General features: G+C 40.9%; 1 protein-coding gene across 3 annotated transcripts in view; it reads right to left on the reverse strand.

Annotated features, from left to right (window-relative positions):
- ZNF81 (zinc finger protein 81) overlaps window positions 1–22162 on the reverse strand; it is a 115397-nt gene extending 93235 nt beyond the window's left edge. The window contains exons 1-3 of one of the 3 annotated variants that reach the window (XM_059385086.1): window positions 22088–22162; window positions 20472–20499; window positions 16012–16248 (exon numbers count right to left, since the gene is read on the reverse strand). In XM_059385086.1, the coding sequence (XP_059241069.1) occupies window positions 16012–16083 (72 nt within the window). In that variant the 5' untranslated portion in view covers window positions 16084–16248; window positions 20472–20499; window positions 22088–22162. The other 2 variants (XM_059385087.1, XM_059385088.1) reach the window with 2 other exon arrangements.
- Between the last annotated feature and the right edge of the window lie 2569 nt (window positions 22163–24731).

Raw genomic sequence — 24731 nt, forward strand, 5'->3', positions numbered from 1 at the left:
AAATGAGATGAAGGAAGACAATTCGTAAAGATAAAGGACTCAATTCAAAATGAAGAATTCTGGATTTTTTTTTAAAGACGTTCTATGTTTTTTAAAGATTTTATTTATTTATTTGACAGGCAGAGATCACAGGTAGGCAGAGAGACAGGCAGAGAGAGAGGAAGGGAAGCAGGCTCCCTGCTGAGCAGAATGCCCGATGCGGGCCTTGATCCCAAGATCCTGGGATCATGACCTGAGCTGAAGGCAGAAGCTTTAACCCACTGAGCCACCCAGGTGCCCCACAATTCTGGATATTATTAATAAACTCCCATTGCATCACTGACAATTCCTACTGTGAGTTTTGGGAAGGAAGTAAAGTGTCAAGTGCCAACTTTGATACTTTTTAAAATCAAACCCAGATGTTGAATTTTATCAAATCACTTTTTTCCAGTGATATGTGAATACTGGTAAATTACATAGAGATTTTGTAATACTGACCCATGTGCTCAGAATGGAAACTTTTTAAAGGATCTGCTGCATTCCATTGGGTGATATTTCATTTATAATCGCCCCGTCACTATTCACAAGTGAGAATGATCTGTAACTGGTGTTCCCTTTGTCAAGCTTCTGTACCAAAACATTAGGCAGAGAGTATAAGAAACCCTTGGGAAAGTAAGATTCGGCAAAGATGTGGAGTAGGTAGTGGGAATTGAAGCTTAGAGCATAAGAAAGGAAGGGTAGAGGGTTATGGAGTTGGCTTAATGGGGACTCCCAGCATCTGCTGAGAACTGTATGAGGGTGGTGGCTATAGGGGGAGTTACCCCACCCGCATCCCAGTTCGAGGAAGCAAAACCCTGGCCAAAAACCCAACCAACAGGAGAGGGTATTAAACATACAGAGCAGAAGGTTTACTCTGAGAGCTTACAGGAATTATTTATTCAGTGAAACATCTCGGCTGCAAGTGGATCAGGGGTCAAGGGAAGTTTTTTTGAGATGAAAAATATTACTGCATGTTATATGCTTTGGGAAGGTACCAGCACAGAAGGGGAAAGGTGGTGATATAGGAAAGAAAGGATACTAAAGGGGTAGGGTGGGGGAAGGGGCTCAGTGGAGAGCTCATTTCTTATTTAAGATTTTATTTATTTATTTGAGAGAGAGAGAGAGAGAACACAAACAGGCAAAGAGGCAGGCAGAGGGAGAGAGGGAGAGAAGCAGACACCCAGCTGAGCAGGGAGCCCAATGCAGGGCTCGATCCCAGGGCTCTGGGATCATGACCTGAGCTGAAAGCAGATGCTTAACCGACTAAGCCACCTAGGCGCCCCTCTTTAAAAAAAAAAAAAAAAAAAAAAAAAAAGATTTTATTTATTCATTTGACGGAGAGAAGAGTGGGCCTGAGCAGGGGCTAAAGGGAGAGGGAGAAGCAGACTCCCCACTGAGCACAGAGCCTGGCACGTAGCTGGATCCCAGGACCCTGGGATCATGACCTAAGCCAAAGGCAGATGCTTAACTGACTTAGCCACCTAGGTGCCTCAAAGCTCATTTCTTTTTAACAGGAAGGAAAGTCCGAGGATTATATGAGGTCATGAGGATGGGGCCCGCATGCTGGGATTTAGACTGGGGCCTTTCTATAACCAGCCTTAAAAGAAATACTAGAGAGCCTGCTTACCCTCTGCAATCCCACTCTGCATGCGCAGAGATCATATGAAGACTGTGAGATGGTGGCCACCTACAAGCCAGGAGGAGGGTCCTGCTGGTGCCTGGATCTCTGGATCTCAGACTTCCAGCCTCCAGAATTGTGAGAAAAAGAAAATTTCCTGTTGCTTAAGCCGCTGAGTCTAAGGTATTTTGTGGCAGCTCGGGTCAAGACGACCTCTATGTATTCTGTGATATTACTTGTTTTCTATTTAACACATAGTCATGTAAAATATTTTAATGTTTGTAAGACAATTTATTTTTGCTAGCTTTTTATTTTTTATTTTGAATTTAATTCCCAGTGGTTATAGAATATGATAATCTACATTAGAGCAAAGCTTTAGATTACTTTTCTTTGTGTGATCAAGGGTAGGTTAAAACAGTTAACGGTAGAATTAACTATTTCTGCTAGTTTTAATTTTACATAGTTTAGCTATATGTGTGCTGATAATTTTTGTATTTCTTAGTATTTCACAGTTTGAACCTTCATCCCTTGTGATGTTTTTCCATTCCCTCTGGTCTGATTAAAAATGCAACCCCAGGGACGCCTGGGTGGCTCAGTTGGTTAAGCAGCTGCCTTCGGCTCAGGTCATGATCCCAGCATCCTGGGATCGAGTCCCACATCGGGCTCCTTGCTCGGCAGGGAGCCTGCTTCTCCCTCTGCCTCTGCCTGCCATTCTGTCTGCCTGTGCTCGCTCTCTCCCCCTCTCTCTCTCTGATAAATAAATAAAATCTTAAAAAAAAAATGCAAACCCAGGGGTGCCTGGTGCCTTAGTGGATTGAGCCTCTGCCTTCAGCTCGGGTCATGATCTTGGCGTCCTGGGACTGAGCCCCACATCAGGCTCTCTGCTCGGCGGGAAGCCTGCTTCCCCCTCTCTCTCTCTGCCTGCTTGTGCTCTCTCTCTCTCTCTGTGTCAAATAAATAAATAGAATCTTTTTAAAAATGTAACCCCAGATTTCCATTGGTTCTTGTTTGCCAAGTGTATCATTTTTTGTGTCCCTTTGTTTTCACATTTCCTGGCTCTTTTCATTTTAAGTGTACTTAAAAGTTTATAAGGTAATGCTTGATGTTGGACAGTTTTTGCTTTTTTCCCCCCATCCAGTCCGAGAATCCCTTTTAAGGAATGATTTTAACTGAATCATCCTATGTGATTACTATAACACTAAGACTGATTTCTGCTATTTATGTAGTTCATTTCATTTCTTTTAATCTCCTTGACCAATCAAACTTTGGGTGTCTCCCCACTTAACGCTCATCTGAAAATTACCCATTTTAATTTATTCTTCTGCTTACTTATTCCAACCTAAGACCATAATTACATAAATGTTTCTTTAACAAGCTCTATCAATATCCATATCCTTCTCCTAAACAAGACTAAGAGAACCATAGTACTCTGTTTTTCCTTTCACTCACTCTCCAATGACCTCTTGTGCATATAATTGTAATTTTAATTCCAATTTGTAATATACGCTCATACATATTTGCATTGTATTTTTTTCCTTTAGATAATAGAAACAAAAACTGATGTCAAAAATATAGCTGAAGAGTTGCACCTGGGTGGCTTAGGTGGTTAAGCGTCTGCCTTTAGCTCAAGCAATGATCTCAGGGTCCTCACCCTCCCTCATTTTTCCCTCGCCCTGCTCATGCTCTCTCTCTTTCCCTCAGTTGTGCTCCTCCTCTCTAATAAATAAAATATGTAAAACAAATAAATATATGTATTTGAAGAAAATATTAACACACTAATGGATTGAAATGCAAAGATTACTTGAAGAAGTACAGACAACATACCTTATTCTTTAGAAGGAATTCTGAATTGTCATAAAGGGACAAATGATTCTTAAAATATAAATGTAATACAAGCTCACTGACAACAGCAAGGACATTCGTTTTTAAATTTGGTAAGCTGATTATAAATTGTGAACAGAAATTAAAGCAATCAAGAAAAAGGTAAATTTTTGAAAAAGGGCAATTGGAGACAGCCCTACAATCTTTCTTTTTTTTTTTCTTAAGTAGGTCGACTTCTTTTTTTTTTTTTAAGACTTTATTTATTGACAGAGAGAGGAACAACCAGAGAGGGAACACATGCAGGCAGAGTGGGAGAGAGAGAAGCAGGCTTCTTGCTGAGCAGGGAGCCCGATGTGGAGCTCAATCCCAGGACCCCAGGATCATGACCTGAGCTGAAGGCAGACACTTAACAACTGAGCCACCCAGGTGCCCTATCCCTACAATCTATTAGAATAAATTATGAACACAGAGGAATTAGAATCAAAGATTAGGACTATTATTATTATTATTTGGTTTCTGTTTCAAGTTTTTATTTAAATTCTAATTAGTTAACATATAGTGTAATATTGGCTTCAGGAGTAGAATTTAGTGATTCATCAGCATTTTGACTATTATTAGGTCAATGGCACAGAATAAGGCCCATAAATACAACCAGAGTTATATACTGGAATGTATACACATACTAATGTAGTAGTGTATGTTAGTGGGGAAATCCAGATTATTCAATAAATGGTGTTGGGACAGATGAGTAGGCATCTTGAAGAAAATGAAAATGGAGGAGTGCCTGGATGGCTCAGTGGGCTAAGTGTCCAACTCATGATTTCAGCTCGGGTCAAGATTTCATGGGTGGTGAGATTGAGCCCTGAGTTGGGAGTCTGCCTGAGATTCTCTCCTCCCTCTGCCCCTCCCCTATGTACACACACACATGATCTCTCTCTCTCTCTCTCAAATAAACAAATCTTTAAAAAAAAGAATTAAAATGGATTCCTAGCTAAGGCTTTTACAACAACCACCAAAAATCTAGATAGTGAGAGAAGTAAAGGTTAAAACTAAAGATATGAAAGTACTAAACACACACACACAGAGGGTTTTTTTTTAAAGCATAGTTGAGCACTGGGGAAGGCCCTTCTAGTTCTGACACAAAACTTGGAGCACATAAAGATTCATAAATACAATTATGTGAAATGCATGGAGAAAACACTAAAAAAAAAAATTAAATTAAAAAAAAAGACAAATGAGAAGCTGAGGAAAAATATTTGGGTCCCCTACAAAAGAGCTATTCTCCTTAATAAATAAATAGCAACAACCTGATAGAAAAATGAGCAAAGGAAATTTATATCAGCTCAGGAAGAACATCATAAATGGTTCTTTAAACACAGTCAAATATATTTAACCTCGGCCATACTAAAAGAAATGCATATTAAATCTGTACCGAGATACCATATTTTAATGTATGTGAGGTGCCAAAAAGAAAAATTAAATATGACAAAACCCTGCTCCAAAGGGTACAGTAAAAACAGGCCTCTTTTATAACTGATACAATCCACAAGGAAAGCCACTTTGCTATATCTATCAAAAAATGAAAATGCATGTACCATTTGTCCTGAGAATTCCATTTGCAGAATTTCTCTTCAAACATACTCCCTTTTGTGTTAAGTGAAATCTGTATAAGGACTTTCACTGTAGCACTGTAATAGCAAAAGATTGGAAATACCTTAAAATATTCATATATTAGAGTAAGATTCCAATTCACCCTTTAAAAAGAATAAGGAGGGGTGCCTGGGTGGCTCAGTGGGTTAAAGCCTCTACCTTCGGCTTAGGTCGTGATCTCAGGGTCCTGGGATCGAGCCCTGCATCGGTCTCTCTGCTCAGCAGGGAGCCTGCTTCCCCCTTCTCTCTGCCTGCCTCTCTGCCTACTTGTGATGTCTGTCTGTCAAATAAATAAATAAAATCTTGGGCGCCTGGGTGGCTCAGTGGGTTAAGCCTCTGCCTTCCGCCCAGGTCATGATCCCAGGGTCCTGGGATTGAGTCTCACATCGGGCTCTCTGCTCAGCAGGGAGCCTGCTTCCTCCTCTCTCTCTGCCTGCCTCTCTGTCTACTTCTGCCTACTTGTGATCTCTGTCTGTCAAATAAATAAATAATCTTTAAAAATAAATAATAAATAAATAAATAAAATCTTTATTTAAAAAAAAAAAAAAAGAATAGGGAACTAGAAGCACCTGGGTGGCTCAGTTTGTTAAGCATCCAACTCTTGGTTTTAGCTCAGGCCACAATCTCAGGGTGGTGAGATCAAGACTCCTCTCAGGCTCCACGCTCAGCATGGAATCTCCTTGAGATTCTCTCCCTCTGCCCTTCCCCCTGCTCATGCTCAAGTTCTCTCTCAAATAAGGAAGTCTTTAGAAAAAAAAGGAAAAGTCAACTCATCACACTGAATGATCACCAAGATTTTTTATTAAATAAGAAAAGCAAGTGTTGGAAGTGTAAAAACAGATATAGGGGTGTGAGGGGGGGAGCTGCCTTTGCAAGAAAGTGTATATGGGAGGAGACTGAAGTCAAAATCAGAAGGTACAGTCGTGTACTGTTGGTGGGAATGCAAACTGTGTAGCCCTGTGAAAACAGTATTGGGGGGGGGCTCCACAAAAAGTTAAAAACAGAACTACCCTATGATCCAGTAATCACACTACTGGGTATTTACCCCCAAAATACGAAAACACTAATTCAAAGAGATACATGCACCCCTATGTTTATTCATTATTTACAATACCCAAATTATGAAAGCAACCCGAGTGTCCATCCATAGATGAATGGATAAATATGGGGTGTGTGTGTGTGTGTGTGTGTGTGTAATGGAATATCATTCTGCCATAAAGAATGAAATCTTGCCACTTGCAACAACATGGACAGATCCAGAAAGTACAGCAGTAAGCGAAATAAGCCAATCAGAGAAAGACAAATACCTTGGGACCTCACTCATATGTAGAGTTTAAGAAATGAAACAAATGAGCAAAGGGAAAAAAAAATAGAGACGCGAGAGACAAACCAAGAAATAGACTCTCAACTATAGAGAACAAACTGATGGTTACCAGAGGGGAGATGGGTGGCAGATGGGTCAAACAGGTGAAGGGGATTAAAAGCACACTTACCGTGATGAGCATTATACAATCATATAAGTTATATAATTATATAAATTCCCGTGATGAGCATTATGAGCATTATATAATGTATAGTTATTAAATCATTATATTGCCTACTTGAAACTTATAGAACACTGTATGTTAATACTGGAATTAAAAATTTAAAACTTAGTAAAACAATTAGAGGGTACATATATTTTTCCTTTTCAAGAGATTTTTATTATGAAAAACAGTATTCACGTAAAGATACAGGAAACAAATACCTGGCTTACTAATTATTCAAGGCTAATACCTACCTAATTTCCACCCCGGTGTGGGAACAGAACATGGCCAGCTCCTTGCCCAGAAGCCTTCCTCACGCCTCTTTTCCTCCTCCAACACCCAACCCCCACCAATCAAGGAAACCACTGTACTGCCTCTAACAGTAAACACTTCCCTGGTTTGCTTTCTAGTTTTACCCCCTCACTATACACCCAATACAGATTCATTTGGCCTGTCTTAAAACTTTCTGTGAATGGTAATCGCACAAATTCTTTCGGGTCTGGCTTCTTTCACTCGATTTTGTGTTCAACCTTTTTATCCGGTCTGCTATTAATGGACATTAAAGTTATTTCTAGGTTCTGGCTGTTATAAGGAAAGCTACGGTGAGCGTTTATACATGTGTCCTGGTGTATCAGCCAAGGATTTCTGTTGCATTTTTTCTTAGGAGAACTGTTTCCACATAGGGTCTACACGTGCCTGGATGAAGAAGGCTAAAATGTTTTTCAAAGAGGTTGTGCCAATTTACGGTCCCACCGGCAGTACAGACGTGCAGACATGAGCTAATATATCAACAGCTGTATTGCTGACCATAGCACGAGCTGCTGATATGGCTCTCTAGCCTCCCAATGCTTGTCACTGTCAGTCTTATTTTAAGATTTTTCTTTATTCATTTGAGAGAGAGAAAGAGAGAGAGCAGGAGCCAGGGGGAGGGGCAGAGGGAGAGGGACAAGCAGACTCCTGGCTGAGCCAAAATCCAACGTGGGGCTCGATTCCAGGACCCAGAGATCATGGCCTGAGTTGAAGGCAGACGCTTAACCAACTGAGCCACCCAGGTGCCCCTCGGTCTTCTAAATTTTAGCCTTTCTGGTGAAAGTGTAGTGGTATTACACTGTACTTTAAACTGTGTATTTCCCTGATGACTAATGAGATTGAGCACGGTCTCAGTTGTTTATTAGCTATTTGGGTATCTTCTTTTGTTTCGTATCTGTTCAAATAAAGCCTCCGACTACTGGGTAGTCCGCTTTTTCTTATTGTTTGGTTGTTCTTTATATATGCTTGGTATATGTCCGGTCTTGTCTATCTCTTCTCCCACTCTGTGGCTTATAATCTTCTTCTTAATGTAAGTGATAGTAGTTATCACTTATCAGGATAGCAGTTATCTTTGGGAGTAGGAGGACTCTGGAATGTTAACTCTGGATACTTTCTAGATCTACACAGTGAAAAAAATCACTGAGCTAGACATGTCTGTCTTGCACACTTTTCTGTACATATGTTGTATCTTACAATAAATATCTTTTAAAGATAGGCTTAATCTATGACCCATTAACTCCACCACCATGTAAATAGTTAAGAGACAGGGATATACATGTATATTGGGGACATGATAAAAATGTTCACGGCAGCATTGTTTGTAGTTCATATTATATTTCACCAAAATTAACAAAACTGATAAAAATTTATTTAGTAGGTCACCATTTTGTGAAATAAAAAGGATAAAATAAGAATGTGTTTTCAGCTGCTTTTATTTGCATTAAAAATCCCTAATCACACAGAGAAAACGAACTAACCTGGTTAAATGTATTAGAGAGAACTGAGCTAAGGAGAAAGATAATTTAGACTATTACTTTTATATTTGTAAATTTTATATAGTTTTATATTTTTAAATTTTTGAGCCACATGTTGATATCATTAAACTAAAAAAAACTCATTAATATCCTTATAATGATAAGATGCCTCATCCATAAAACAAAAACAGCACGTGGGGTGCGGGGGTGCCTCAGTCAGTTAAGTGTCTGACTCAATTTTGGCTCAGGTCATGATCTCAGGGTTGTGGGATCAAACCCACATTGGGCTCCCTGCTGAACAGGGAGCCGGCTTCTCCCTCTCCAACTCCCCCGTGCTTGTGCTCTTTCTCTCTGCGTCAAATACACTTGATCTTAGCCAAAAGGCTGAGAAGCGATCTCTCTCTGTGTCAAATAAATAAATAAAATCTTTTTAAAAAATTTCCAGGGAAAAGAAAGAATTGTGCAGAAATAGTAATCACAGCATAGCTACTCCATGACTGAACTATAAACAGTTTTAATAAACACCAATGAGGAAGCTGATCAAAACAATACTATTTATAGGCAAATGTGTATGTTAGTGGGGGTGTATGGAAAAGCTAAATTTCCATCTTCCTTAATGGAAAGTCAAACGTTAAGGGCCAATTTTTTTTTTAAAGATTTTATTTATTTATTTATCAGAGAGAGTGAGCACAGGCAGACAGAGTGGCAGGCAGAAGCAGAGGGAGAAGCAGGCTCCCTGCTGAGCAAGGAACCCGATGCGGGACTCGATCCCAGGATGCTGGGATCATGACCTGAGCCGAAGGCAGCCACTTAACCAACTGAGCCACCCAGGCGTCCCAAGGGCCAAAATTTTTTTAAAAATATCAAATCCATTAAGCAGAGTTAAGAGTGCTTGCCTCCAGGGAGCCAAAATCTGACAAAAAACAAAGCAGGAAAGAGCCATTTTTAAAAGACAACCTCAAAAGCTGTTTGCCACCCTTTACCACTTGTAAATAAAACTAAAAACTAATGTTAAATCACAAAGTGGCAAAAAATATTCACAAAAACATACAAGAACCATAATGGGTCATGAACCCTAACATTAAAAAAAAAAAAAAACCTTTAAAAATCCTTAAGCTATGAAACTAGAAATCAAGTAGAAGAAAAACTCTGGAAAGAATAAAACACATGGAGGCTAACAACATGCTAGTGAACCACAAATGGGTCAATCAAGAGGTCAAAGAGGAAGTAAAAAATATATATAGACAGGTGAAAATGAAAACACAATGGTCCCAAATCTTTGGGACTCGGCAAAAACAGTTCTAAGAGGGAAGTGTACTGAGATCAGGCCTACACCTCAAGAAGCAAGAACAATCTCATATTATAATAACCTGATCTTACAGCTGAAGGAGCCAGAGAAAGAAGAACAAACAAAGCCCAAATCTAGAGAAGGAAGGAAATAAAAATATTAGAGCAAAAATAAATGAGACAAAGACAAAAAAAAAACCAGAAAAGGGCAATGAAGCAGATCAACAAAATTGATAAACCCTGATCTCATTGAGAAAAAAAGAGAATACTCAAATAAATAAAATCAGAAATGAAAAAAGACACAGGACAAGTGACCTCACAGAAATACAGAGGATCATAAGGGAATATCATAAAACATAATACGCCAACAAATTGGACAGCCTAGAAGAAACAGATACATTCCTAGAAATATCATCTCCCAAAACTGATTGGAGGAAGAAACAGAAAATTTGAACAGACTGATTAACAGCAATGAAATTGAATCAGTAGTCAAAAAACTCCCAAAGAATGGAAGTCCAGAACCAGATGGTTTCATAGGTGAATTCTAAAGAATTACTACTGAGGTGCCGGGGTGTGCAGTTAGTTGAGTGCCTAACTCTTGGTTTCAGCTCAGGTTGTGATCTCCGGGTCATGGGATGGAGACCTTCATCAGGCTCCACACTCAGCTTCGAGACTGCTTAACATTCTCTCTCTCCTCCCTCCTCTCCCTCTGCCCCTACATACACACACACACTCTCTCTCTCAAATAAATAAACAAATCTTTTTAAAAGATAAAAAAGAGCTACTATCTATTCTTTTCAAATTATTTTAAAAAGTAGAAGAGGAAGGAAAACTTCCAAATTCATTCTACAAGGTCAGCATTTTCCTGATACCAAAACCAGACAAGGATACTACAACGAAAGAGAACTACAGGCCAGTATCTCTGATGAACATAGATGCAAAAATCCTCAACAAAATATTAGCAGACTGAATCCAACAATATATTTTTAAAAATCCTAACCCTAACCCTAATCCATAGTCAAGTGAAATTTATTCCAGGGATGTAATGGGGGTTTAATACTCATAAACCAGTGAGTGTCATACAACACATTAACAAGAGAAAGGATAAAAACCATATGACCATCTCAACAGATGCAGAAAAAGCATTTGACAGAGGATAACATCCATTCATAATAAAAAACTCTCAATAAAGTAGGTTTGGAGGGAACATGCTTCAACATAATAAAGGCCATATATAAAAAACTCACAGCTAACATCATAGTCAATAGTGAAAACCTGAAAGCTTTTCCTCTAGGATCAGAAACAAGACAGCTACATGCAAAATAATGAAAATGGGGTACTTTTTTACAACATATATAAAAATAAACTTAAAATGGATTAAAGATCTAAATGTGAGACCTGAAGTCACAGTAATCCTAAAAGAAAATACAGATAGTAATCTCTTGGACATTGCCCTTAGCAACATATTTATGGATATGTCTCCTGAGGCAAGAGAAACAAAAGCAAAAATAAACTATTGGGACTGTACCAAAAGAAAAAGGTTTGTACAGCAAAGGAAACCATCAACAAAATAAGAAGGCAAGGGGTGCCTCGGTGGCTTAGTGGGTTAAAGCCTCTCCCTTTGGCTTAGGTCGTGATCCCAGGGTCCTGGGATATAGCCCCACATCGGGCTCTCTGCTCAGCGGTGAGCCTGCTTCCTCCTCTCTCTCTCTCTGTCTCTCTGTCTACTTGTGATCTCTCTCTGTGTGTCAAATAAATAAATAAAATCTTTTTAAAAAATAAAAAAAGTAAGAAGGCAAACTAGTGAAAAGAAAAGGATATGTGCAAATATCTGTCCAATAAGGGGTTAATATCCAAAATATACAAAGAACCCTAAAATCATCTGATTAAAAACCAGGCAGAGGACCTGAATAGATACTTTTCCAAAAAAGACAGACAGGTGGCCAACTGGCTCATGAAAAGATGCTCAACATCACTAATTATCAGGACAGTGCCAATAAAAAACCACATGAAATGTCACCTCACAACAGCCAAAATGCCTAGAATCAAACAGGGAAGATATAACAGGTGTGGGGGAGGATGTGGAGAAGAAGGAAGCCTCATGCACTGCGGGTGGGAATGGAATCAGGTACAATCACCTCGGGTAGACAGCGGGAAGGTTACTCAAAACATTGAAAATAGAATTACTCCACGATCCACTGATGCCACAACTGGGTACTTACCCAAGGAAAATGAAAATACATATTCGAAAAGGTATGTGTACCCCTATGTTTATTGAAACATTATTCACAATAGTTAAGATTAAGGAAGGAACCCAGGTGTCCATCAATAGATGAAAGCATAGAGAAGATGTGGTACACACACACACACACACACACACACACACTGAAATGTTACTCAGCCATAAAATAGAATGAAATCCTGGGACTCCTGGCTGGCTCAGTTGGTGGGGCCTGTGACTCGATCTTGGGGTTGTAGGTTCAAGCCCATGTTAGGTAAAAAGATTACTTAAAAATAGAATCTTTTTTAAAAAGATTTTATTTATTTGACAGAGATCACAAGTAGGCAGAGAGGCAGGCAGAGAGAGGAAGGGAAGCAGGCTTCCCAGGCTGAGCAGAGAGCCGGATGTCGGGCTCGATCCCAGGATCTTAGGATCATGACCTGAGCCCAAGGCAGAGGCTTTAACCCACTGAGCCACCCAGGCGCCCCAAAAATAGAATCTTTAAAAAAACAACAAAAAAAGAATGAACAGGAGATCACACAAGGAAAACACTTCCCCAGAGGTACTGACTGGAAAAATGAGAGGGGCTGATCATTGTGAGTTCTTACAAGAGGTGGAGCTCAAAGACTAGAGTTTTAGAGGTCCGTGCCATGGCTGGTGTGAGCCCAGCAGGTGCCATGGCTTTCCTGCAGAGAAGGAGGGCGGAGGCCTCAGGGCCGACGGCATGCTCTGAGGATTCCCTGGGACACACTGGGAGAGACAGTTTCCCTTCTTGGAGGACACTGGGGAGAACTGGCCTTGCCTCTCAGGGGCCAAAAGAGCCAGCAGGCACCATTGTGCTCCCCTGCCACTTAGCATAGGACCAGAGACACCTACTGAGGGCGGCTAACCTGGACACTGTCATTTTGTTGTATTTTACTCTAAACTCCAAGCCCCTGTGCTTTGGTGTGACTGCCCTTTTGGGACAAATTGGCACCAGCCCCAGTGCGTCAAGACCCGCCCCCAGAGGACCACTGAAGGACCACACCATGCTGGGTCCCTAAAGTTTGAAGCTTTGAAATGCAGCTGGCCTTCCTGGAATAAAAGACAGGTGCCCTACACTGCAAGGCGGGCAGGTGGCCTGGACATGAACAGGGTGAAGGCAGGGATCTAAGGGACACCTGGGACATACGAGGGGAGAGGGTCTGCTCTCTCTTGAGGGCTTCCTGGACAGCAACGGGCACAGAATCCCCTCTCAGGGGATGAGAGAGAGGGCTGGTGTGATTCTTCTCCCCTAAGCAGTAGGATGCACTGAAGTCAGGGAGCAGCACAGCACCCACAGTGGGGGCTGGAGCCACTTACACCAAGCCCCACCTCTCTGTGCTCAGCAGGTGTTTCTTTACTAGGGCCGGTGTACCTGAGACCCAGGGCAAGAGGCTCCTCCCCGAGAAGACCAGCACAACCCCCTCCACCCCCGCATATACCACATCTCCTGACCACAGAGTGCTGCAAAGCTTCAGCTTGACTGGAAAAGCATCAGGTCTCTTTTCAGCAAGCAGACCAGAGTGCACCTAGTTAAAACTCGACACACTCTGGCCAAGGTCCAAATGCTCCCCACTGCAGCCAAGGAGAAACTCTGCAGGAGACTGACCAGACGGAAAAAGCAGTGAAAACACAGCAGCAGAAGGCACACAGCATACACCAGAGACACTTCCTGAAGCATCAGGTGCTGGACAGTATAAGACTACTTCTTCATTAGGCCATTAATTACTCTCAGAAGCAAGATACATTACAGACTTTCCTAACACAGAGGAGAAAACAGAGACCTAGGGGCGCCTGGGGGGCTCAGTCAGTTAAGTGTCTGCCTTCGGCTCAGATCAGATCTCAGGGTCCTGGGATAGAGCCCCAGGTCAGGGTCTATATCACCAGTAAGTCTGCTTCTCCCTCTCCCTCTGCCCCTCCGCACTGCTTGTGCTCTCTCTCTCTGTGTCTCAAAAAAATAAATAAAATCTTAAAAAAAAAACAGCCCAGAGACCTAGACAAAATGCCAGAATAGGGGATTCATCCCAAAAGAAAGAACAAGACACGTTCAGGCCGGGGATCTAACTGAAATGGATGTAAGTAATATGTCTGACCCAAAGCAACAACCATTAGGTTACTAGCTGGGCTTGAGAAGAGCATAGAAGATGCCAAAGAAACCCTGGCTGCAGAGATAAAAGACCTAACTCAAACTATCAGGCCAAAATTCAAAAAACTATAACTGAGATGTGAAATGGACTGGATGTAATGACCACAAGGATGGAAGAAGCAGAGGAATGAATAAATGATACAGAGGACAAAATTATGTAAAATAATGATAGAATTGGGAACTCAAGAACTCCATAAAGCATAATAACATTCATATTATAGGAGTCCTAGAAGAAGAAGAGATGGAAAATGGAGCTGAGGTTTATTTGAAAAAATTATAGGTGAAAACTTCCTTAATCTGGGGAAGGAAACAGACATCCAAACACAGGAGGCACAGAAAACTACATCAAAATCAACAAAAGCAGGTTAACACCAAGACACATTGTAGTAAAATTTGCAAAATACAGAGATAAGGGGAAAAAATCCTTAAAGCAGCAAGGGAAATGAAGTCCCTAATTTATAAGGGAAGACAAGTAAGGTTAGCAGCAGATTTTGCCATGGAAACCTGGCAGGCCAGAGGAGAGGGGCAGGACATATTCAATGTGCTGACTGGGAAAAATATGCAGCCAAGAATACTGTATCCAGCGAGGCTGTCATTCAGAATAGAAGGAGAGATGAAGAGTTTCCGACAAACAAAAACTAAAGGAGTTTGAGACCACCAAACCAGCCCTGCAAGAAATATTAAAGGGGACTCTGTGTGGGAAAGAAAGACCGAAAGCAACAAAGACTAGAAAGGAAAAGAGAAATGCTCCAGAAACAACCACTTAACAAATAATACAATGGCAACAAATTTGTATCTTTCAGTAATCACTCTGAATGTAAATGGGCTACATGCCCCGATCAACAGTTATGGGGTATCAGAATGGATATAAAAAACAAGACACACATTTTAGACCCAAAGACACCTCCAGATTAAAAGGAGGGAGTGGAGAACCATTTGTCATGTTATGGACATCAAAAAAAGCTGGAGTAGCCATACTAACATCAGACAAGATTTTAAAACAAAGCTTGTAACAAGAGATGTAGAAGAGCATTAAATCATAATTAAGGGGTCTATCCATCAAGAAGATCTAACAATTGTAAATATTTATGCCCTCAACTTGGGAGCAGCCAAATATATAAATCAATTAATAACAAATATAAAGAACTTATTGATAATAATACAATGATAGTAGGGGACTTTAACACCTCACTGACAGCAATGGACAAATCATCTAAGCAGAAGATCAACAAGGAAACAGGGCTTTGAATGACACACTAGACCAGATGGACTTAACAGATATACTCAAAACATTTTCTCCTAAGGCAGCCAAATATACATTCTTTTTGAGTACACATGGGACCTTCTCTAGAGTAGATAACATCCTGGGTCACAAATCAGGCCTCAACCAGTACAAAGAGACTGAGATCGTACCATGCATATTTTCAGACCACAACATTGTGAAACTTGAAGTCAACCACAAGAAAATATTTGGAAAGGCCACAAATACATGGAGGTTAAAGAATGTCCGACTAAAGAATGAGTGGGTTAACCAAGAAATTAAAGAAGAAATTAAAAAAATACATGGAAGCAAATGAAAATGAAAACAGGATAGTCCAGAGCCTTTGGGATGCAGCAAAGGCAGTCCTAAGAGGGAATTATATAGCAATACAGACCTATCTCCAGAAGCAAGAAAAATCTTAAATATACAACCTAACCTTACACCTAAAGGAGCTAGAAAAAGAACATCAAATGAGTTTAAGCCACCCAAAGAAGGGAAGTAATAAAGATTAGGAACTTCACACAAGGGACATGAATGACCCATAAAAATTCCCTGATTATGCTGCTTGCTTAAGGAAAAAGTCATACAAATCAAAATCATAAGACATTATCTTTCATTCTGGATGAATTCCTGGCCCTGGGCCCCTCTTCCTCCTCACCTCACAGGAGTCGTCACAGGTCCCCATGCCCAGAGCCAGGGATGGCCCAGGAGAGCTCCGGTTGGCTGGCATGTTCCCACTGGACCTCAGCCCTCCAGCTCTCTTGCTGATGCTCCTCCCACAAGCCTGAAGCCAAGGGGTCCGTGGACTCAGTGAGAGCTGTCGGGGCCAGGAAGCAGCTCCTGTGGCCTCCACTACGGGGTCTGGCCCACAGGCTCCACGAGGACTCCAAGAAACCTGGAAAGACAGTGTCCACATGGTCAGTCATTCAGCATTCACCCCAGAAATGCTTCCGGGGGGTACCAAAGTACAGTCCCTGGCCTTGCATACTGTGGGGTAGACACAGTCCAGTCAAAAGGCATGACCTATTCTAGTCATCCATCAAAATGGAATATGAGCAAGACCATGAGATACAGACGACCATCACTAAAGCCTTAAATTCTAGCTTTGGCAACTTGTAGTGACGAGAATATAAAAACGTTTCTCAAGTTTTCTTTTCAAAATGAGTCAAAACTCTTCACCTCAAGGAGTTGTGAAAATTCAACGAGATGACGTTTATAAGGCACCTGGCAGCAGGCTGGCCTAGGGAACTTTTTTTTTCTTTAAAGTTTTTATTTATTTGAGTAACCTCTACACCCAACGTGGGGCTCGAACCCATGACCCCAAGATCAAGAGTCGTCTGCTCCTCTGATTGAGCCAGCCAGGCACCTCTAAGCTTTTTTTTCTTCTTCACAGTTTCACAGTATATCATCGTCGTCCAGGGAACAGTTAATTCACATTAGCAAGTACTGTCATTACTTTAAGGGATCAGATAATATGCGGAAGGGGGTACCTCACTTAATTTACACAATGATCATCTCACCTGTGTGTTGCCACAATTACTATTATTTCATTTTATGCACACAGAGACAGAGGCTTAGCGATAAAGTCAAAGCCAGTCTACCCGGCTTCAAAATTCACCTTCTCAACACTAACACACAGTACTTTTTGCGTGGTAGGCTTAAATAAACGCGGTTCTGTTTAACAGATGTTAAGAACCTGACTGTGATTTGGAACACACAGAAAAAGATTTTTTTAAAACAGAAGAGATAGGCCATAAGGAAAATGCTAATAGCCTGGGATTCCAACGTCTTAACTACCTCAGAATAGTCAGAGGTAAATGTGTTTCTCCTCTCACAGGATCTAGGGAGGAGAGGATGCCTCTGTGTCTACGCTGAGGAACAATTTTATTCTGATCAACCAATAAAAGCACTACAGATTTAGTCGTTCTTGCTGGGAAAGGGAAAGTATCCTTTATAAGATGAAGAGGAACTTAATTAAGAAAAGCAGAAGTAAGAAATGGGATAAAGAGGAAACAAGAAAGTAAATAAGGAATAAAATAAAAGGCATGAACACATTGAATTTTAAACCTATAAACATGATGTTGTATCAGAGAAGGACTAGGCTTTCTTTCCTGATGCCCATGGAACTTGTATACAATTCCATTAAATAACTTGGCCACGAAGAAAATCTAGTAGGGGCACCTGGGTGACTCAGTTGGTTAAGTCAAGCAACTGACTCTTGGTTCCAGCTCAAGTCATGATGTCATGGGGCTTGGGATCCAGTCCCATGTAGGGCTCTGGGCTCAGCAGGGAGTCTACTTGAAAGAGTCTCTCCCTCCCACCTTCCCCTCACTCAGTCACTCGCTCGCTTTCTCTCTAATAAATAAATCTTAAAAAAAAAAGAAAATCTGGTAGATGTTTTAATGTTGGGAATTGATAGGCTACATGGTCTGATCATAACATAAGACACTCAATATCATTAGTCATTAGGGAAATGCAAAGCAAAACCAAAATATTTCATTCATTAGCAGACCGCTTCACATCCATGAGGATGGCTAAAATAAGGGCTAAAAAAAGACAGTAGCAGGTATTGGTGTGATGGGAATAAACTGGAGCTATCATATGTTGCTGGTAGAAATATAAAATGGTATAGAGCCACTCTGACAAACAGTTTGGCAGTTCCTCAAAATGTTACCCATAGAGTCACTATATGATCTGGCAACTCCACTCCTAGGTCCCTCGCCAGGAGAAATGGAAACACATGTCTGCTCGAAAGCTTATATATACAACTGTTCACAGCGGTATTATTCATAGTAGCCAAAAAGTGGAAACCACTTCAATGGCAAATGAGGTGGTTTCAAATGAAAACGAATAAACAAAAAATTTAGTATAGCAATACAATGGAATATTATTTGGCAATTAAAAAGAAGTACTGACACGTGGTGCTACAGCATAAATAAACCTTGAAGTCAATATCTTATGGGAACAAAGCCAATTGCAAAAGACCCCATATTTTATTATTCCATTGATGTGAAATATTCAGAATAGGCAAATACGTAGATATAGAAAATTGGTTAGTAGCTGCCTAGTCTGGGAGTGTGGGGTGGCATGAATGGTCAATGTCAGCTAATGTGTATAAGGTTTCTTTTCAGAGGTATTGAAAATGTTCTAAAATCAGATTGTGGTGATGACTGTACAACTCTGTGAATGTAACAATAACCTCTGAACGTATACTCTAAATAGATGAATTTTATAGTACTGGAATAGATCTAATCTATTTTGTATATCTAAATAAGTCTGTTTAAAAAAAAAAAAGGAAGACTTGCCTAAATAACCCAAGGGTCAAAGTGGGAAGTCAATACAGAAGCTACACGAGTCTTGGAAAAATCATGGAACACACGGAAGTCATACAGAGTGAAATTTACAGCTTTAAGTGACTTGATTGTAATTAAAAATAAATATAACAAAAAAGAGCTAGGTATTCAGCCTAAAACATTAGAATTAGGAAAATCAAAACTAGGTAAAGCCCTCCAAATAAACTAGTCATTAATAAAAATAAATTAATTAAAAATAAATTAAATATAAAAATAAATTTAAAAATAAAAAAATTAAATAACTCAAATAAACATACTATGGGGTTTAAAGAAAATAAAGAGCTGGTCCTTTGAAATGACCAATGTCATAGATAACCTCCTAGCAAACTAGATAAAGGAGATGAGTTGTTGGGTTTTTTTTTAAAGATTTATTTATTTGCGAGAGAGTATGTGAGAGAGAGAGGGAGAGTGTGTGCACACACGAGTGGGGGAGGGGCAGAGGGAGAGAGGATACAGACTCCCTGCTGAGCAGGAAGCCCCATGCAGGGCTTGATCCGAGGACCCCAAGACCATGACCTGAGCCAAGGCAGATGCCCAAACAACTGAGTCACCCAGGCACCCCAAGGTGAAGAGTTATAAAAAAATATATACACACACACACATATATGCATATACAGAAATATATATATGTATATATATATTTTTTCCAAATATGTGGAAAATCTTTCTCAGGGCAGTGTTTCAAAGTAGTTATTGTGGGATATTATGCATAACTGTATAGCAACATTTTTTTTTAAAGATTTTATTTATTTGTCAGAGAGAGCGAGCACAGGCAGACAGAATGGCAGGCAGAGGCAGAGAGAGAAGCAGGCTCCCTGCCGATGTGGGACCCGATCCCAGGACGCTGGGATCATGACCTGAGCTGAAGGCAGCTGCTTAACCAACTGAGTCACCCAGGCGTCCCTAGCAACATATTTTAATCCTGATGTGAAACAGGCGCTTCCCTAGCAAGGTGTAAATTAACAAAGTTAATACAGGAAACAACAGAAGAGAAAAAAATGTAGAAGAGACCAGGGAAAAAAATGACATAAGACAACAAATACAAATAGTAAGACTCTGACACACAGAAAGGAAAGGCAAACAGTCCATGGATCTTACGGCCTGAGGAACGACACACTCGTGAGTTCCCTAGGTTTCCTTTTCCTCCCATATATCAGAAACAGGACACTGGAGAAGTTTATAACTCAGAACTGTCAACAGCCATAAATGAAAAAGCTCTGAGAAATGCCTAATTACCTTAACCACAGGACCAAGAAGAGGGTTGCCTAACTAAATACCACCCCACTCCAGCCAAATACTAACAGAAAACACATTCTCTTAAAGCATCCAGGCAACATTCTCCAAGACATACCACACCCAGGGTCATTAAACAAACTTCCATCAATTGCAATCTATATCCTCTAATATCACCAAACTAGAAATCAACAGCAGAAAGGTAACAGGAGAGTCTCCAAACACTTAAAAATTAAACAATACATTTCTATATCACCCATGGATCAAAGAGGTGGTCTCAAGGCAAATTAAAAAGTCATGAATGAAAATAAAAATACAACATATCAAAAGTTGGGGGATGTAGATAAAGCAGTGTCAAGAGGGAAAATTATAGCACTAAGATGTTTATATGAAAAAAGAATTAAGGTCTTAAACCAATAATTTAAGCTCCCATCTCAAGAAACTAGAAAAAGAACAAAGTAAACCCAAAGCAAGCAGAAGGGAGAAAGCAATAAATATAAGAGCAGAAAGCAATGAAACTGAAAACACTTACCAAATTGTTGAATCACTCTATTGTATACCTGAAAACAAACAAAAATAGTTGAGATAAAATATATATGTAAATATAGAAAAAAATTTGAAAACAGAAAAACAATACGGAACAATCACTGAAACCAAAAGCTGGTTCTTTGAAAAGAGTGATAAAATTGGTAATCCACTAGCAAGACTGATAAAGAGAAAAAGAAACAAGATACAAATTACCAATATTAGAACTGAAACATAAGATATAATTACAGATGCTGCAGCCATTAAACAAAAGTAAGGGGATACCACAAATAACTTAAACGCACATAAATTGAATTATAAATTCAATTGGATGAAATAGTCCAATTCTCCACAAAACACAAACTTCCACAACTCACCCACTATTAAATATCTCTCTTAAAAAAAAAAAGATTTAAATAGACAACCTGAAGCCATATAACTACTACAGAAGTTGATGCCATCATCAAAAAGCTTCCAAAAGGAAATGTCCAGGCCCAGAGGGTTTCCCTGGAGGATTTTACCAAACGGTTAAAGGAAAAATTAGCATAATTCTACATAATCTCTTCCAGAAAATAATTCCTACCTCATTCTATGAGGCCAGTACTACTCTAACACTAACACCAGACAAAAACAGTACAAAAAACTAAAACTGTAGACCAATATCTTTCATAAACCGAGTGGCAGAAAATCCTTTAAAAAAAAAAAAAAGCAGTAGCTAATCCATTCCTGCAACACATGAAAAGAATTATACACCACAACCAAGTGAGGTTTATTCCAGGAATGTAAGGCTGGTTCAACATTCAGAAATCAATCAGTGCAATCTCCCATATTAACAAGCTAAAGAAGAAAAATCACAAGACCACATAAATTCATACAGTACTGACGAATTTCTACACATTCATTACAAAACCAGACAGACACACAGATCAATGGAACCGAATAAAGAACCTAAAAATAGCCGCACACAAGTATGTGCGATTTATTTTTCACAAAGGTGCAAAATAAGTCAAGGAAGCATAGTCTTCAACAGATGGTGCCTGAGTAATTGGACGTCCAAACAGATGAGCTTCAATCTAAGTCTCACACTTTATACAACACTGAACTCAAAATGCATCGTGAACAGCAGCAGGAAGGAGAAATGGACCCAACACCAACACACTGGAGAATTTCTCTCCCCTCGGGAACAGGAGAAAAGGACAACAAAGAATGTAAATTGTGTATGACACGGGTGACAACCAAACAACTAAATATAATTTTTGATTAAAATACGGAACATTTATAAAAATTCACCATGGCCTAGGCCACGAGTCTCCTCCTGTTTGAAGGAATGAGCTGCACGTAGACATTTTTCTGACCACAGAAAACTAAGGCTAGAAATCTATTAAAAAAAATAAACTTCTGGAAACTAAAAACACACTTCTAAATAACTCGCGGGCAGAAGAAAAAAATCAACTTTTAGGGAACACTTAGAACGTAATGTACCGAACCTTGGGGGTCTTAGAGTGAACTTCAGGACCTTAACGTTGAGAAAAGAGGAAAGCCTGCAAAATAATGATCGAATCATCCAGCCACGGTTAGACAACTGATTCCACCACTGACCACACAGAATTCCCCAACACTCACGCTCCCCGGGGCCCCATCACCTCCACATCCCTCCGACACAGAGCACTGAGATCCTCCTGACAACTATTAAACCACTGCTGAGAACCGGAGCCGCTTCCGGTCACCACCCCTAGCACCGCCCCTTCTCCGGGTTTGGGGCGACGAACGAAGGGGGCGTGGTCCTGCATACGCGCAGAACCACATTCGAAGACGCTGTCAACCCAGAGTCAACATGGAGATGTTACGGAATCGATGCTTTGGCGCGTTCAGCGCCCCTCGGCCGCGTTGTCAGGCGGGGAACATGGCCGCGCCCAGGCCTCGCATCCAGTGGGGTGCGCCATGTTGGGGGAGTGACCATTCCGTACCGAGGGTAAGGAAGCCTCTAAACTCACAGAGCAGAGCCGTGGACCTGTCTCAGTGGCGGGAAGCATGGGAAGCGACGTTCTTTGGGGCGGTCTTCCTGGAGGAGGGGGTCTTTGGATCTGTACTCTGGATCTATCTAATAATGTTCAGAGAAGCTGTAGGGCTTCTGGAAAGATGCAGAGGTTCCAGTGGCTATTCTCTCTCGGCAGATACCACACGGCGTGAACGGAGGGGAGAAGTCAGACTGGTTTACAGTCCTCTCCTGGAACATACCACGAGCAAAGAAGGGGAAGAAATTGGGGGTGGGCAAGCCTCCTAGGATACAGCACGGAGGGAAAAAGGGAAGTCAGTGTCAGATTCCCCTGTGTTGTGCTTGTAGGGGTTGGCTGCGGGGTCTGACGCTCCCATAGTCCACATTGTCTCCCACTTCAGCAGCCCCAGATGAAATAAAATATGTACCAATAATACTTTTTGACTTTTCCTTAATCTGAAGCAATATGTCAATAAAAACATCTTTAGGAAACCATTATTTTTATTTCCACATAGAATAAAATCTGCATTGTGATAATGCCCTTTGAAAAATGTGGCTTTAAGACAAGACTGATTCTACCCTTGAACTGGTTTGCCATCCCTAATATTACTTCTAATATAGAAATTCTGGAGATGCCCATACCCTTCTAGGACATGTCACTGGGGTAGAAAAGGAAGACATCCTGTTGGACTTTAGCTGGGAATGCCTACTTTTCCTTCAAAACCAGGTTCAAATATCTCCTCCAGGTAGAAGGCTCTGTACCCCAATGAAGGCTTTTCCGAATTCTCGGGTGAGGAAGGTACTTTGAGGCGACCTGACACAGGCTCAGGTATGGACTTACTAGATGCTCTCTGTCCAGTCACATCCCCTCTGGGGCTCAGTTTCACAGTCTGGAATGTGAGGGTGCTGCACTCAGCCTGAGACCATCTGGGACTAATTTGTAGTCTGACAGATCCATCAGTCAATGAGGGAGACCACACACCAGAGGAACCAAGGAACCACTAAACAAAGGAAAAGATAGAGTTATAGGATTCTGAGGAATGATGAAGATCAGGTGAAATAGAAATGAAGCCATGTTTGGGTGACCTTAAGGCAAAATGGGGCTATGTGTGAACTGCAAAGGGAACTGAGTCCCGTTTTCCTGAAAACAATAAAGTTTAGGTGTAGAACATTGTGTCTAAATACCCCTTATGTCTGGTCAGGGTTGGAAATCCCAGCTGCTTCTTTGTGTCTAAGTGACTAAGTGCAGGGAGAAAATGACCATCCCTTCCTTGAATAGGGAAATAAGATGGTTGGGCCCAGCCCAGAAATGCCATCCAATGGTGGGATGAGCAGAGAGGCAGGAGCCCCTTGACCTTGACACTTATTGAAGCCCCTGCTCTGGCCCTAGGGCTCACTCCATCACGCCTGCTCCTTTTCTTTAGATGTCTTCCTTCCCTGACCTACCCCCACTACTCTCTAGCTCCTCACTATGCCTTAGTTTTCTTCATAGCCTTTTGTTTTATCAGAATGATCTTAAGTATTTACTCTTCACTCATTTACTTGTTCATGCCGATACTGAAGTGATTTCTGCTTCTCCTATATGTGGAGTGATTGCTTTATTTTTGGTAGCTTTACCACACATGTAGAGAGCAGTAAATCATACTCAACCAGGGTCACTGTCTTAAGAGATAAATTATTCCCTCCAAAAGACTTGTAGGCCTCTCTGGGTGACACAACTAATTATAAAATTGATTCGGTAGCAGTAATGCAGGAAATGCTATAGAGATGGAGAACTTGTAAGTATTTAAGACCCTATTTGTTCATCCATCAAATATTTATTGATGACCAGTCATTGCTCTTGGTACTTGGTAATAGGTAAAAAAGACAGACCCCAAACTCCTGGCTTCATGAGCCCAACATCCTAGTGGGGAAGAGGGCAATAAACACTGTTTGTCGGGGCACCTGGGTGGCTCAGTGGGTTAAGCCTCTGCCTTCGGCTCAGGTCATGATCTCAGGGTCCTGGAATCGAGCCCCGAATTGGGCTCTCTACTCAGCAGGGAGCCTGCTTCTCCCTCTCCCTCTGCTTGCCTCTCTGCCTACTTGTGATCTCTCTCTCTCTCTCTCTCTGTCAAATAAAAAAAAGTTGATAACTGCTAACGGGGGTAGATGGGACAGTAATGGGAGTTAGAAATGTTGGGAGAGAGGAGCTGCCACTTCAAATAGAGAGATCAGAGTCTCCTTTCAAACTCTGCAACTAGGGATGCCTGGGTGGCTCAGTCGGAAGTATCT

Source organism: Mustela nigripes, chromosome X, assembly GCF_022355385.1.
Source record: "Mustela nigripes isolate SB6536 chromosome X, MUSNIG.SB6536, whole genome shotgun sequence".
Taxonomy (NCBI): Eukaryota; Metazoa; Chordata; class Mammalia; order Carnivora; family Mustelidae; genus Mustela; species Mustela nigripes.